Source organism: Acipenser ruthenus, chromosome 27 (genome assembly GCF_902713425.1).
Source record: "Acipenser ruthenus chromosome 27, fAciRut3.2 maternal haplotype, whole genome shotgun sequence".
Taxonomy (NCBI): Eukaryota; Metazoa; Chordata; class Actinopteri; order Acipenseriformes; family Acipenseridae; genus Acipenser; species Acipenser ruthenus.
Genome location: NC_081215.1, coordinates 6,332,093 through 6,347,277, shown reverse-complemented (window position 1 = coordinate 6,347,277; position 15,185 = coordinate 6,332,093). Strand labels below are relative to the sequence as shown.

General features: G+C 39.9%; 1 protein-coding gene across 1 annotated transcript; it reads right to left on the bottom strand.

Moving 5' to 3' along the window:
* Positions 1–709: 709 nt before the first annotated feature.
* LOC117432049 (heterochromatin protein 1-binding protein 3-like) lies at positions 710–10,492 on the bottom strand. The gene is made up of 12 exons (XM_034053470.3): positions 10,331–10,492; positions 9,199–9,292; positions 7,982–8,150; positions 7,616–7,775; positions 6,893–7,036; positions 6,270–6,344; positions 5,814–5,980; positions 4,932–5,022; positions 4,491–4,650; positions 3,331–3,442; positions 2,866–2,991; positions 710–2,314 (listed from the first exon to the last, which is right to left on the bottom strand). Exons 2-12 carry the CDS (start codon positions 9,263–9,265, stop codon positions 1,882–1,884), a joined length of 1,704 nt encoding a protein of 567 aa, XP_033909361.3. The 5' UTR covers positions 9,266–9,292; positions 10,331–10,492; the 3' UTR covers positions 710–1,881.
* Between the last annotated feature and the right edge of the window lie 4,693 nt (positions 10,493–15,185).

The following is a 15,185-nucleotide window of genomic DNA, read 5'->3' as shown; positions in this document are numbered from 1 at the left end:
GCATATCTGAATTCTAAGTACACAGGAATGTAAAACCGAGGTCCTATTGTAAGTGACTCAGCAGCAGTTATTGATGAACAGTTCACCCTCTGTTAGTCGCTTTGGATACAAGCGTCTGCTAAATGACCAATTAATAATAATAATGGTTACGCATGAAGTACTTCGAATTAAGCCATACGTCCGCGTGTTGAAACACGGTGGGGGTGCTTTAAACTAAAGAGTTTTAAAGTTAACAGGAAGGATGTGATGAAAGAGTAAATTAATTATAGAGTCTAAACAACAAGCGCAAGACAGGAGGACAAAGGACTTGCTCTATAAGCATTCGCTTGGTAGGTACTTCCACATCCAAACACAAAGAACTAGGCTTGCATCTGTAACATACTGAGCAATTTCTACCCCTGCAACTCTGCAATGTACATGTTTACAGCTTTCTTATGTATTTAATTATTACAATGTCTACCCCATTGTAATCAATGCTATACTAAGTACTAGATTTCAAAGACATATTTGATGTATCAGCACTTGTTTTAATGATTATTTTGACCAGATTATTTGGGAACCCCAGGTAAACTCAACTCCCTTGTCAACAGATATTTGCTCAGTCCTTTTGAAGTGATATAAAAGGCTTTGACTGTGTCTGTGATGTTGCAATGCGGTAACATTGCAAATCTAGCAGCATTAAAAAAACACTGAAACCAATACAAATATATACAAGTTACTATTTATTAATGATTACAGAAAAAGCACCACATGGGGCATTACGTGCATGCAGATTACTAATATTCTTCTAGCGATTATTGAAAACAAGGTTGTCAGTCTTCACCCAGATATACACCAATACACAGAAGAGCTTTTTTTTTAATACTCTTTTTTTTTTTTAATACAGTAACAAAAGAATTCTCAGAAACCTTGAAACAAAATCAGGTTTTCGTTATACTCTGTTTTTAAGTTATCACATCAGATTCTACAGAACAATTTTGAAATCATTTCTATTTCCCGTTTTTGTTATTTGCTACCACTAAATAATATACATTACCACAAAACGTGTGCTTTTTCCTTCTCCCCCTCCCCACTAAATAACTGATTTTAGAATCGTAGCCCTTTCGGCCAACCAGATACCTAGTTCTCTGGTATGTCCCTCCCACAGGGAGGTCTCAGTTAAAATAACTTTGCAAATTAAAAGTTGATGACTAGTATGATGTTGGTAATTATTATGCATTTCTTGCATTTTTTGATTTGTAAGAATTGTATTCTTTAGCTGCTTTATCATAAGAGAACCAAAATACCCAAATCACTACAGACTTAATTGGGCAGCAAAATATATCCCAATGGACTTTGTTTAAAACAAACACAAATTATTAAAAATAAACAGAAAGACAAAACGAAGCTGAATATACACCACAGAGCAACATGTGCTCATACAGCCACCACTAGGTAGCAAGTTTGAAGGCAAATCTGCATTAAAACTAAATAAAAAGAACAAAGAAGTCAAGCATGCCTGGGGAAGATTATGGACATTACACAGAGGAATTTCACACATCTCCTAACAAAATCAGTGGATTTATAAAAGAGATTTAAGGTTTAAATAAACATTTCAATCCCAAAAATATCCCCACTTGTGAGATCGATTTTCCTTGGCCTCTTTACTCTCACTGAAGCTTTACAATTCCAGCACTGTTAGAGAGAAACTTTAGAAAAATAAAAAGAATAAAACACTGTTGTTTTATACCCCATAAACAGCGTGGGGAGTTGAAAGCCTATAGCCTACCAAAATAAAGGGAGGAACACCAGGGGGAAAGCACTAGCAACTGGACAGCCTGGATCTCCAGAGTACTACTAACCCTCCGAAGCGGCTGTTGCACTGGTCGCAGTCTCCCCAGATCACTTCCTCATTCTCAAGGATTTGCGGGCAGCCGGTTTCCCCTTGACGGGAGACCTGGCCGGAGTCGTCTTCGCCGGAGATTTCTTGGGGGCTCGGCTCGTCATCTTCTTGGTCGCTGGTGTTTTGGGCTTATTCGGGGGGGCTGCTGCTTTAGGGGGTGGTGCTGCTTTCTTTGTGGCTGCTGCTTTAGTGGGCGGGGCCGCTTTCTTTGTGGCTGCTGCTTTAGGGGGCGGGGCAGCTTTCTTGACAGGGGTCGAAACGTTCTTGGCAGGCGTGGCTTTTTTGGCAGGTGCTGGTTTTTTGCCCCTGGGGGTGAAAGCTGGCGCGCTGACCTTCTGCGCGCTGCCCCCGCTTCTTTTCTTGCTCGCTGGTGGCTTGCGGTGTTTGGGGGGCGGAGGGATGCGGACCTTGGGAGGGGGCCTCTTTATCTGCCTGCAAAGAGGTTTAAAAAACATTTTAGCGAAGAATAAGCAGTTCAGCTTATTTAAGTAGAGGTGCAATCAGAAATCAATTTCCTAAATAAATATTGGACAGGTAATACCAATAAAAAGCAAGAAACAAAGACTTCACAAAAGCCTTTAAAAATACCACTGAAAACAATATAATACATAAGTGATCGCACCAGGCGATCAATGTTTCATTGAGGCTCACTAAACAAAAGCCATAGCAATGATTAAAAAATGAATGTTGCATCTCTATTTAAACGTATTAAACAGCAACAGCATAAACCGCCTTCATCGTCCGTTTTGCCCTAAATGCATTTTTATATTATCACTAGCAGCGTTATCACTGGTTACCCCTTTTTTTTGCGCTGAAGATCTTTTGGTTCTTGCTTGTTCCTACTTTTAGATATTAAGGGCCGATGATCATATTGCTCGTAGTGTGAATATGTTTTCTACAATCTTGGTTAACAGTCTGGAGTTCTCTGTTGGTTTGAAGGCTGGCTGTTTCCCCACCTCTGTACACCGGGGAGCTTGCTTTACCTTTTCTTTGGAGGAGGCTCGTCCTCAGACTCCTCCTCAGATTCTTCCTCAGACTCCTCTTCAGAGTCCTCCGACTCAGACTCCTCCTCCTCCTCCTTGTGTTTGTCAGGGAACAGGATTGTAGGGCTGAGAGAAGAGGAGAGGGGGGCAGGGATATCACTACATAATACAACAACGGTTACAAATTTTACATTTTACGGTTAGCCATCATACACTCAATATACAAAAGCAGCACCTACATCTCAATTACTGGAAAAGGAGATGCACCTTCAATTATATCAGTGGGAGACGGCAATCTTAAACATAGCCTATAAAAAGTAGTTTCTCAATGCAGGTGGAAAGGATTACTTTCAAATTCTATACAGAAGCGTGTCCAACTATGAACCCAAGCATAAAGACACTGGGCAATGGAAAGGCAGTCCCAAGCAAGAACTCCTGTCCTCCATCCCCTCTCCTGGTCCCTACCTGGGGTAGTAGGGGAAGCAGAGCTGGAAGGTGCCACTGAAGCCCTTCCCAGAGATCTGCTCCATCCAGCCAAACATCTCGCACTTCCGCAGGGTCCTCTTCAAGTTGTTCACTAGAGGGGGGAGACCAGAGAGCAGGGCTTCAAACAGCTTGCGTTCCAACATTTAACCCACACGACTGGTAGAAATATATAATGTTCTGACATTCCGGAATGTTAACTTTTTCGCAGTTTGCAGTTCAGGTGTGGGTCAAAAAATTTAATTTTTGGGTCAGACTTGGGGCTGAATTTAAATGTCCTTTCAGCGTACTCGTCTGTAACCCTTTCCCAAATAACGTATTCGAAAGTAAATGTAACGGTGTTTCCTGCACTAAAGCAGGAGGCGATTAGGGTTTGTATTGCCGCTTGTTTGATACGTCGCAAGATCCTTTTATCACGTCTGCTTGGTGATATTAAAAATGCCTGTGGACAAGGTAAAACAAAAGATAGTGCAGGATTTACATCATGTAGTGGATAATAGTCTGAGAGGTAAATCAGAAATGTGGAATTATTTTGGAATCATAGCGAATGGAAATAATGAACATGTGACTGGATTCGTTGCTTGTAAAACCTGTCATTATGTTTTTGTGCACGACAGCCACAAAACTGGTACATCTCTGCGAAAGCCCTTTCAACTGGTGGCACGAAAGGAATAGACAGGTATTTTACAGTAAAGAAAGTAGAGATAGTTAATATGTTACAATGTTAAAATATATCCAGACCACTAGAGCGAGCCACCACGCTGTATCGCCTACTGTATAAACTCAATCTGTGGAGAATGGTAGATATATCTGTGTGTGAATGTGAGAGCGTGAGAGAGCCAGTCGACGCAGGCAGTAGGTAAAGGACAAACACTTGCGGGTTCAGGTCGGGTTGCAGGTCTTATTAAAGTGAGTCGGGTCGCTGATAAGACGGTGCTGCAGCGGGTTAAGGGTTTGGGTCGGACCCGCACAGGACTCTGATACATTATGTACAGTATGTGCTTCCATAATATTGCAGTGTACCATGCATTCTACCACTAGGGATAATAAAGCAAGTGCACATTATAGTTTGCTGAAATGCATTCCAATAATATTAGAGAAAGAGTGTCCTGGTCTTGCTAGGAGTTGGTTAGTGGGCTCACCCTGCAGGTTGACCTTGCCTCCCTGGCTGTTCTCCAGCACAAATTTCTTGAGTGCGGTGGTGGAGCAGGTCTTGGGCTCGTTCATGGCAGTGATGGCAGACAGGATAGCGTCTTCGAAGGGACCGCCACTCAGAAGAGGCTTGTCCCCCAGCTTCTTTAACTGCAAAACAACATCTATGAGAGCAGCTTCCCAAAAGCAGCAATACAGTATACAAAGAAGAATCTGGTTGTATTACACTAACTCAAGGACTGCATATTAATTATGGAGCCAGTATGCATAGAACCGCTTTTAAAAAGTAAAAGTAATGCCCACGCTTATTTGCAGGACACCATCTCTGTCTGACACTAATCAGTTCGGACAACTTTAAGCTTGCCTCTTGAAGCTGGGGGAACTCTATATCCCCCTCTAGTGATGAATAAAAGACAGGCAGTCTGGCTCACCTGGAAGGTTCCGGACGCTCCTTTCCCAGTTAACTGCTCCAGCTGTCCCTTCTCTACAGCTCTCTGCAAAGCGTTCTTCAACATGTGGGGCCTGCAAGAACAAGCGAAATACATCTACAATAACCAAGGTTTAAACATCCAAATGCAGCCACATTCAAGCATTTTGTGGAGATCTCTACTTGGGTTATAGTTCTTCCTCGTGCTTAAATGATGAACTGTATTTTAGCAGAACTCCTCCAAGTGTGTTTTTGCCATTTTAACACATTTTAACTTCTAAATACTCAAAAGATTGTAAGCTAAAACTTTATAGTAAAAAAATATATAAATGTTGAAGACACAAGCCTACATGTCTTGTAAGTTTCACCCAATTTGTTTATCAAGGTTGCTGAACAGCATGTGTAACAGGCAGTGTTATGTGATACACTTCCATTACAGATTCTGTCCAGTCCCCTATCAGTGAGAGGAGAGGAGGTTAAAAACTCTAAAACCACAGCTGCAAACGACCCCGGCTCTCTTGCATTGTGGTTTAGATGCTCGCCTGTGGGCCGCCGGTTCGCGCACTGACTCTGTCCTGTTACTCATGGGGTACATTTATTTTTTTTCATTTTTAATCCAATTTCCCTTGTGTCCAATTTGTTACTTTTGGGAGTTTTGAGAATCAGGTTGTTATTTTGCAAAAAATTAAAAATAAAAAAATAAAATAAAATAAATAAATAAATAAATAAATAAATAAATAAATAAATAATCTCAACTGATTTACTGTTCTGGGCTTTTCAGTTTTGCAAATGGCCATTTATAGGCAAAAAACAAACAAACAAAAAAAAAAAAAACAGTATTTGTGACAAATATGCTTGAACCCCAATTCCTCAACCGGCTCCCTACCTGCTCTCCACCATGAGCTTGGGAAAGTACTGCTCCACGTATTTCTTGATGAGGACGTAGGAGGCCTCTTTGGGCTCACAGAGGCGGGTGAAGATCAGAGGCAGAGTGTCCTCCAGTTTCTCTGTGGGCTCAGGCACTGCCCCCTTGGCCGGAGCAGAGCCACCTTTCTGCAGGAGAAGCAACCACAGGAGAGGACGATATACAGGGGAGAAGCATTTAGCTTTCCAGCTTTCAGAAGCAGCACTGCACAGGGTGTTCATAGTGAATACTGGGCTCAGTTTTGGGGGTTTTAATAGCGTTGAGTTTAAACATTTAGACAATATCTAAACAGTAAGCAATATCAGAAATATGCATGGGAAATACATCTGTTAGTTTTAAGTGTTTTATACAGTGGTAACAATACAGTGTAATTAATTACTGTGAAAGAGTGTCTCATCCTGTCTGTGTTTCTCTTACCTTTCTGGATTTCTGTGGCTGCTTGGAATTGCTGGAGACCACTGTGAAGCTCCCAGAGAACCCCTTTCCTTTCACCTGGAGCAGGGCAATGAATCACACAGTCAACCCTGCCACACACCAGGAAGCCAGAGTTCAACCCACTACTAACAGAGCTCAATTGAGAAATACTCAAAGAAACTGCAGGCAAACGTTTCAAACAAGTCTACAACACATGGAAAAAGACCAGCGTTGGTCATTGAATTTCATGTTTTTTTTGTTTTTTTTAGTATTTCTAAATGTAGTGCTATTGAGTATTTTATAGTTATGGATGAAATAATTAGAGTTCAATCAATCTACACGTGCTAACACATACAGCCCAACAAACTTTCTTTCATAGAACTTGACACTGAACATTGCTAATGCCCCCATACTGGACAAATATGTAACACGTTGAAAAACCCTGTTGATACCAACACAGCAAAATGGTCATGGTAGATCACACAACCATCTGAAGGGTGTGACCAAAACAAGTCTTGAGTAAGTAAGAAAGACTACTTTCTTTTTTAGAATAAGATACATAGCTGTGAATGTTGGTTTGCACGCTGCATGTCGTTATATTGGTATGCACTGTGTCCCCAGCCCACCTGTCTTACAGCCCCCCTCTGCAGCTCTCGCTTCAGGGCTTGTTTCAGCAGGTACCCCCTCTTATCCAGCTCCAGTGATGGGTACTTGTGAACAATGTACTTCTTGATTGCAAATGCAGAGGCACCAGACTTCTGAAAACAGGCCTGAAATGAATCACAGGATTAACCAGGTGGGTCCATAGATCAGCAAGCAGCACTAAAGGCTATTTTATTAAAGAGCAATACAAACAAAGCAAAACCAGTTGGTTTGTCAGAGCAGGTACTGCTTTGTATATGTGCAGGGCTGGGACAGAGTCAGGGTATATCAACAGGCAATGTGGCATATCTAGCCAACGCAGAGTGCTGAATTCTGGTACTGGAACACAATAAAAACACTGCCTCTTGTTGAAACACATTTTACATTGTTAACTATGAGTGTTTACAGCACTGTACGATTCATTATCTATAACTATGGCCAAAAGTTTTGTATCGCCTAGGATTTCAGGATTGAGACATAATTAAAATATATCTGAGCATAACTTAAATCTTTTATTTAACATCATGTTAGCAAAGAAACTACAAAATGATATCGCAAGACCGCAAGCCATTTCATGTTAGATTTCGAAATGTCACGTTTTTCAATTTTTGTAAGTTTTTCTGTATATGGAAAACTACAAAGTGGTATGTAATTCAATATGTTAACGTAACATTACTCAGCAGGTTTCATTCGACTTTATGACGCACCTGGATGGCCTCTGTGAGGATGGCATCCATCTTGGGCCGCACGAACAAGGTGACTTGTGCATGCTTCTGGGAGCGGGCCAGCTGTTTGGCCGACATGGTGGCCCAGGCAGGAATCGTCTTCTTCACTTTCTTCTCCTTCTCCTTGACGGCATCTTTGTCACTGCAATGATATTCAGAGATATTTAACAGGACAGAACCATGAGATGCCAGGTCTTATGGGGGAAATTGGAGAATGACGAATTGCATTTGCCAGTGCAGAGGGTAACTTGAACGTATAGACATTAATATCAGGAAAAAGTGCACAGTTATGGTCTGCAAGTTTACTGTACTGCAGCTGTAAAACTTAAATAAAAAAAGGCACGTTACTCTTTCTTCTGCTCCTCAGCAGGCTTCTCCTCCTCTTTTTTCTCCTCCTCGGTTTCAGCTTTCTCGTTCTCTTGCTTCACCTCCTCCTCCTGTGGCTGAGCCGCTGCGGGGGCCTCGTTCTCATGCTCTTCCCCCGCGGAGACAGACTCCTCAGAGCTGGCGTCCACATCTGCACACAGAAAACCCATCAACACAGGGCTTCAACTTGAGATCCTTACTGGCTGTGCCACACTGACACAAGCTAGGGAATAAGCCCCAATGTATAGCAGTTTCATCCATTCCAGGTACTATATATTTACTACGACTTTAATAGGACAGCTGGTTACCTATATATCTATGGCAAAATGTTTTGCATCACCCAATAGAATTAACTAATTTTGCTTCATAAAGTCGAATGAAACATGTTTAATAATGTTATGTTAACATATTGAATTACATACCGCTTTGTAGTTTTCAATTATGTCTCAATCCTAAAATTCTAGGTGATGCAAAAACTTTTGGCCATAGCTGTACACTGTGGCTAATCAAGCTCATTTAAAACCTGAAATGGGTGAAACTGCTATGCAATAGGAGTCTTATTTCCATCCCTGAAAACTAATATTCCAGCTTGTATAACTAAAGTGCACATTCCTTAAAACAGTGTTGTACTGAAAAAAAAACGTATGAGTGACAAAGTAAATGAATAACATACTTCTAATACTGAGAGACCTGAACTGAAGTAAATTAGGGGGTCTAAAGACTTGCCCTTAACTGTCATTCATATTGTGTTAACCCCCTTTTTTGCGTGTGCTAGTTTGCATTAGATAGATGCACTGCTGTGAACACTACTAAACCTGCAGGTAATGAGTTTGCGTTCCTGTTTTCAAATGCATGAAGGGACCAGAATGCATATCCATGGACCAGATCAAATACTGAGATTAAACGCAGCCATGGTGCAATTTGTATGGGCCTTCTTGCCAAATTGAGCTTGTAAGTGTGGACAATTATTTGGTTTCATGCATTACAACAGTGCCATCTACTGCCTACATTCTATTTAGACTTAGCCACACATATATATGCAGTGGCACAGCAAGTCAAGCATTCCTTCAGGTGTTGCAGTTTCCAGGTATCACAGTGTGCCTTACACCCGTTTTAAAACGCATGTTTGTCGGATTGCTGGGACGCTGTAGTTAGCTCACACAGGACAGGGCAAGTGAGATTGCCCATTCCCACTGTACCTGCAGCAGGAGGGTTCTTGGGTGCCGTTTCCTGGGAGGGCGTCCCTGCAGAGCGACGGATTGGCATGGCTGGTGGGTGGAACAGAACTTGCAGCTGGAATAATTCAAACAAAGACATAGCAAATATAGCTGAACAAGACATTGGGGTATATTCATCTGTAAAGAGCAGTGGATCTAAATACTGTACTGATGTGCTTTAATTTAACAATGACTGCTCATAAAGAAATACGCTCACAAACCCTATTCTAAAACACCGTTCTCAATGAGCACGCTATTCCAATGATGGCATTCCAGACACAAAGAAGTTCATTCAGGGCTGGGTGAGTGTAAAGCATTCGTTGGGTGAACACAATGGCCTCAAAGCAGGTAAAGCCGTGAAAGATACTGAGGAGGGTAAAAATAGTGAACTTATTGGAAAAACTTGAGCTATAAAGAAATGTCATCTCGTGGAGTATTAATGAACCAATATAACGTTTATTTTTGTATTTATTTTTACAAAAAAAGTTGACTTATTTATTTGTATATAGCCATTGTAAATGTGTATTTATGTTTAAAATATGTTATAACATAACTAGCTCAACTGGTTAACGAGGTATGGTGTTTTACTGTAACTTCCAATTTTCAAACATGAATCAAACCGATAAAGCAACGCTGCAGCCACAACGCGCATGCGCGGTGCGAGCGTCTCTAAGTGGGGCCTCAGCAAAAACAAAAAAGAGAAAAAATCCAGGCGACTCATTCAAACACAAACACCGTTTAATCAGCAGAAATAGTGTTTCACAAACGTAACCCTCTTTCCTATGCACAGCCCGAACGCTGTATTTATATAGAACTCGCCATTGTTTAACAACATTCATAGCGTCTTAATTCTAACAAAAGTGTAGCTTAAATTCACAGTAACAATATAAAGTAAACTGTCTACAGTAACCCCCCCCCCCCCAAAAAAAACCTGGCCATTTTGTCCATTGAACCTATACAGTAATGGCGCTGCAGTGAGCCGATGGGGTTTTAATACTAAGTTGCAATGCAAAATAGGGTGCTTTTGCAAGAATAAAAAGGAAAAGCAACCAATTTATTCACCTTTTGTTTCTTTGCACTGCACTTGCAATTTACACAGTTTTTTTCCCCTTACCTTCTTTCTTGATTGGTGTGTATGTTTGTATTTGAAACGGTCCTCTCGCCTTTATTTAGGTATTTTTTTCCCAGCTCCACTGCCTGCCCCGCCTCCCAGCGCAGACAACACGTCATGCAGTCAGGGCGAGAATAAGAGAGGACGGTTTCATGCCTGCCTTTACTTTGGTTGTTCTATTATTATTTATTTGCACATGGACGACAATCTATTAATGAATAAAACCTCTAATTTTACTAATTAAAATTAGACTTTATAAGTCGAGGCAGACATAGCTTAGTTATTTATATCACAATTACGTTTTTTAAAAATACATTGGCATGCATTAAGTCGGTCATTATTTTCCTCGCTGTTTTAGCGGTAGCAGCTGTCATTACACCGTGTAACAAATTTTTATTTATTTTTTGGTTCCTGGGTAGTAAATGTTATTTCCTAATTGCGTATGCCTCAAAATTATAGAAAATGGCTATTATTCCCCACAAACTTTCTTTTTGTGACCAGGACAGTGATATTTTGAAATTTACCTATTTTCCAGAACATTCCAGATAGATTCAGTGCTGAGTAAACTTTCTAGAACTTTCCAGTAATATAAATAGTAGTATAAATACAGGGGCCTTAAGCCCACCAGTTCAGTTTAGTTCCAGCTCCAAGTGGATACATATCTGCATTTTTCTGAGATGGCATCAAGAGGCTGCAAGCATCCGGCAGACGCATTTTGAGACTTCAAAATGGTGGCATTCCTGATGGGTCTCCAAGGCGGTTTTACCAAGTTTCCCTGCTATCTTTGCCTTTGGGACAGCAGGGACACCAAGGCGCACTACCACAGGCAGGACTGGCCACAGCGGACCGAGTTCTCTGTGGGGAGGAACAACGTCAAGTGGGAGCCACTGGTGGACCCCCGGAAGGTGCTGATGCCACCACTGCACATCAAATTGGGCCTTATGAAACAATTTGTCAGAGCTCTAGATAAGGAGTCGGCAGCCTTCAAGTACCTTCAAGACTTCTTCCCTAAGCTGTCTGAGGCAAAGGTCAAAGCCGGTGTCTTCGTCGGACCACAGATAAAGAAGATCCTGGAGTGCAATGAATTCCCCAAGAAGCTCACTAGTAAGGAGAAAGCGGCTTGGAACAGCTTTGTCGCAGTGGTTCGGGGCTTCCTGGGCAATCACAAGGCCGAAAACTATGTGGAGCTGGTTGAGACTCTGGTGAAGAACTACGGCACAATGGGCTGTAGGATGTCCCTCAAAGTCCATATCCTTGATGCTTATCTTGATAAATTCAAGGAGAACATGGGAGCGTACTCGGAGGAGCAAGGCGAGCGCTTCCACCAGGATATACTGGACTTTGAACGCCGCTACCAAGGACAGTATAACGAGAACATGATGGGAGACTACATTTGGGGGCTGATTCGTGAAAGTGATTTACAGTATAATCGTAAATCTCGAAAAACTAAATCTTTTGTAATCATTTTTGTATTACTTTAGTATAAATACATGTTAATTTGGATTCATATATTGTTTTTTTCTGACTATGTGAACGAAAAGACACAAATTCGCCCGTTTTCTCATTGGAAATAGGTAAATTTCAAAATATCACTGTCCTGGTCACAAAAGCAAAGTTTGTGGGGAATAATAGCCATTTTCTATACTTTTGAGGCATAAGCAATTAGGAAATAACACTTACTACCCAGGAACAAAAATTGTGTTACATAGTGTCATTGTGCAAAATAATTAAGTGTTTGCTCAAAAGAGCCAACTTTCCAACGTCTAGGTATGTTTGAAAACAGTGTAGGCTTAGGCTTTTGATGGCATGGTAACTACACATTTATTTATATTTAAATCTGTGAATGTGCTTGTGATGTCGTTACCACATAATGCAGAGATCACAAGTCTTGAAAACTGCGATGCGTGAGATTATCTGAATACTAAATAAGTGACGTCACAGCTACTATAAACCGTCAACGCCCTAGTAATTTAATTAAACACACAAAACAATGATCGCTAGCGAACTACAGCCTATCGCTGATCAGAAACTTCCACAATAAATGAATAGATAAATAAATATATACAGACATAAACTGGAAAATATCAGCAAGAACAAGGTAAGTATTCAAGATTTTGAACAAGTTGAGGTATCAACATCGTGTAATACACAACTGCTCCCACTTTGCATCCTTTTTAACGGCTTCCTATGATTAACTTCCCAAACCAAAGAAACAACAACGTAGCATATTATGGTCAAACGAAGAGAAACGTAAGCACCCATCAATGCAGTTAATCAAAAAGTCCACTAGATGCCGCTCAAAACCAGTTACCACATTTACGTTTACCCTCTGTAAAAGTTCTGTCTCAATGGAATTTGTAACATGGGTGGTTGTTTACCTTTACGGTAATGATGGAACTGTCAATATCCAAGCTTGGTCGAAACTCTGTATTGTTTTTGCGAACTTGGCTAAAAAGTCGTTCTTCATCAGCGTTACTATGAGGGACAACATAGGCGTGCTATGATGAGACAGACGGTACTATACCATTACATTTATTTTTATTCCTTTCAGAAAAGGTCAAGGGTTTATAAGACAGCAATTTTGTGTAAAAGTGACGGCCAAAAATAAAACATTTACTAAGTTGGTTCACCTATAAATGGAAAAAACCAAAGGGTTAAATTGCAGAAATTAACTTGTCTATTGATATTGATACCCCCCCCCCCATGTGTATTGAATCATATGTAAGCCCTTTGTGCAATTTAAGGTCATGTTTTCCTATGTGAGTGCCATCTATAAACAATATCATATTGTACTTTTATCACACCACATTATGCTAAACAACATACTGAAGACTGAAGTTGGTTGAATGACCTTAAAATGTGAAAAAATGCACAAGTGAACCTACATAGGATTCGCCACACATGGAAAAATAGGAATGTGGCAACAGACAAATTCGATTTATTCCTGTTCATGTCACATTAATCATCTGGGTCCTGCAAATATTTATTCACCTAATTGCATACTCAAAGCCAACCTTCTTGTAATTACTGTTGAAATGAATATGTGTTTTCTTACATTAGGATTGTGGGTGTTGAGTTCATTTATAATGTTGTGACAAATAAACAAACAAAACCACCCAGATATTCTAAGATTGTTGACAGAAGGGTTTCTTCACCTTGTCAAGCAGCTGTCTAGTTGACTGCAATGTATTCCTATAGTGGTGTATATTGGGTTCTGAATCGCACATTGTGTTGCACTGCTGTAACAAATGAGCAAACTCAACTGGGGAACACAAACTGGGCCAGCCAGCCATGGTATTTTCATGCAAAGAGTCAAGTCCACCACGGATTGATACCCACATGCCAGACAAACCCTCGCAATTTTGAAATGATCTTGCAATTCCCAGAAGATGAGGAGGTCTACAACATTGATATCTATTTATTCCTTATCTTGAATTTCTTACCTGTTTAATATCCTGTTACAGTGTGTGTCTTCTGTTTGCCGATTGGTTTCGCAGCATTAGATTATTATTTGCCAGGCTTATTAATTGCATCAAGGATAATTTGGGGGAAATTTATCTAGCTCTTTATTTCAAATCCTCATTAATACAACATTGACGTAAAGAGCTTTGAGAATCTAGTCCAAATTGTATTGTGAACGGACTAAGAGCGGAGGTTGTAGAGTAGTACAGTATGTCATGAAATACCACTTGCATGCTTTCATTGTTTTTACTTGGTGTACTTGTACATGAGTATATTATTGTATTCATATTTCTGTTACGTACGTACATCTGCAAATACAAAATTAAAGCGAGCAGTATCATGAAAAAAATAGTTCACAATGACTTACATCCACAGTATGTACATTTGCAAACTTAAGTGTGACAGAGACAGATAGATCCTCCATACACCCCCTTATTCTGACACCCTCAATAAGAATATTCTTTCCAGGTAGTTATCGGTACTTGTTTTCAGGAATTAGATCATCAATTCCAGTTCTTTCAGCTGCTTGACACCATGAGACTAATGTAAAATTAATAGTTCCATAAAATCAAGATTTTTGACACTCAATCTCGGTTTCTAAAATTAAATTCTGAAAACACAACCCTTCATCCCAACCCAATTAGCAAAATAAACAGCCTTTCACCAAACACCATATAAGTGACTGAAGAAGCCAGCAGGAGAACATTTACAAGTTAAACTGGCTAGTGCTGCGTCGATGATATAAATCTATTTTTAGGCATTTAGAAAGAAAAACAAAAAGGTGTGATCCAAGGCTAGTGAGGGACCATTTTAAAACACATTCAAATAATCTGTGCAGTGCATATGTATTACAAAATACTACAGAAACCATGATTCATCCTGAAGTTCTTCCTTTGTAAAAAAAAAAAATATATATATATATATATATATATATATATATATATATATATATATATATATATATATATATATATATATATATATATATATATATATATATATATTAGCTCAAAGAGCCAGCTGCCCAACGTTTCGATATGTTGTACATATATAAATAATCAATCTTTACAGTTCATTCATAATAAAAATATACAAACTGCAGCTGCAGTTAAATTACGCTTTAAATAACTGGCTACTGGTACAAGTGCAGTCAGATGCATGTAAAAACACATGGGGAATAAAGAAATGTGGCAATTACAACAAAAACACAATTGTTATATTGTGCATACAATACAGTACTTTCCTGTACTATAAGGCTATTTAACCTGGCTTAAAATGTAACTGTTTGGTTAATTTAGCTGATACCTGGTTTTAAACATCTGACAATCATCCTGCTGATAAATCAATGCATTTAGCCTGGGTGTCTCTTATATACCAATAAAAAAAACACCTCACA

Coding starts and splice junctions, on each gene's coding strand:
- LOC117432049 (XM_034053470.3), bottom strand. CDS start 9,265: ATGCCAATCCGTCGCTCTGCAGGGACGCCCTCCCAGGAAACGGCACCC. Junction 4,651..4,931: donor GAGCGTCCGGAACCTTCCAG/GTGAGCCAGACT, acceptor GTTGTTTTGCAG/TTAAAGAAGCTGGGGGACAA. Junction 3,443..4,490: donor AGGCAAGGTCAACCTGCAGG/GTGAGCCCACTA, acceptor TCCCCCCTCTAG/TGAACAACTTGAAGAGGACC.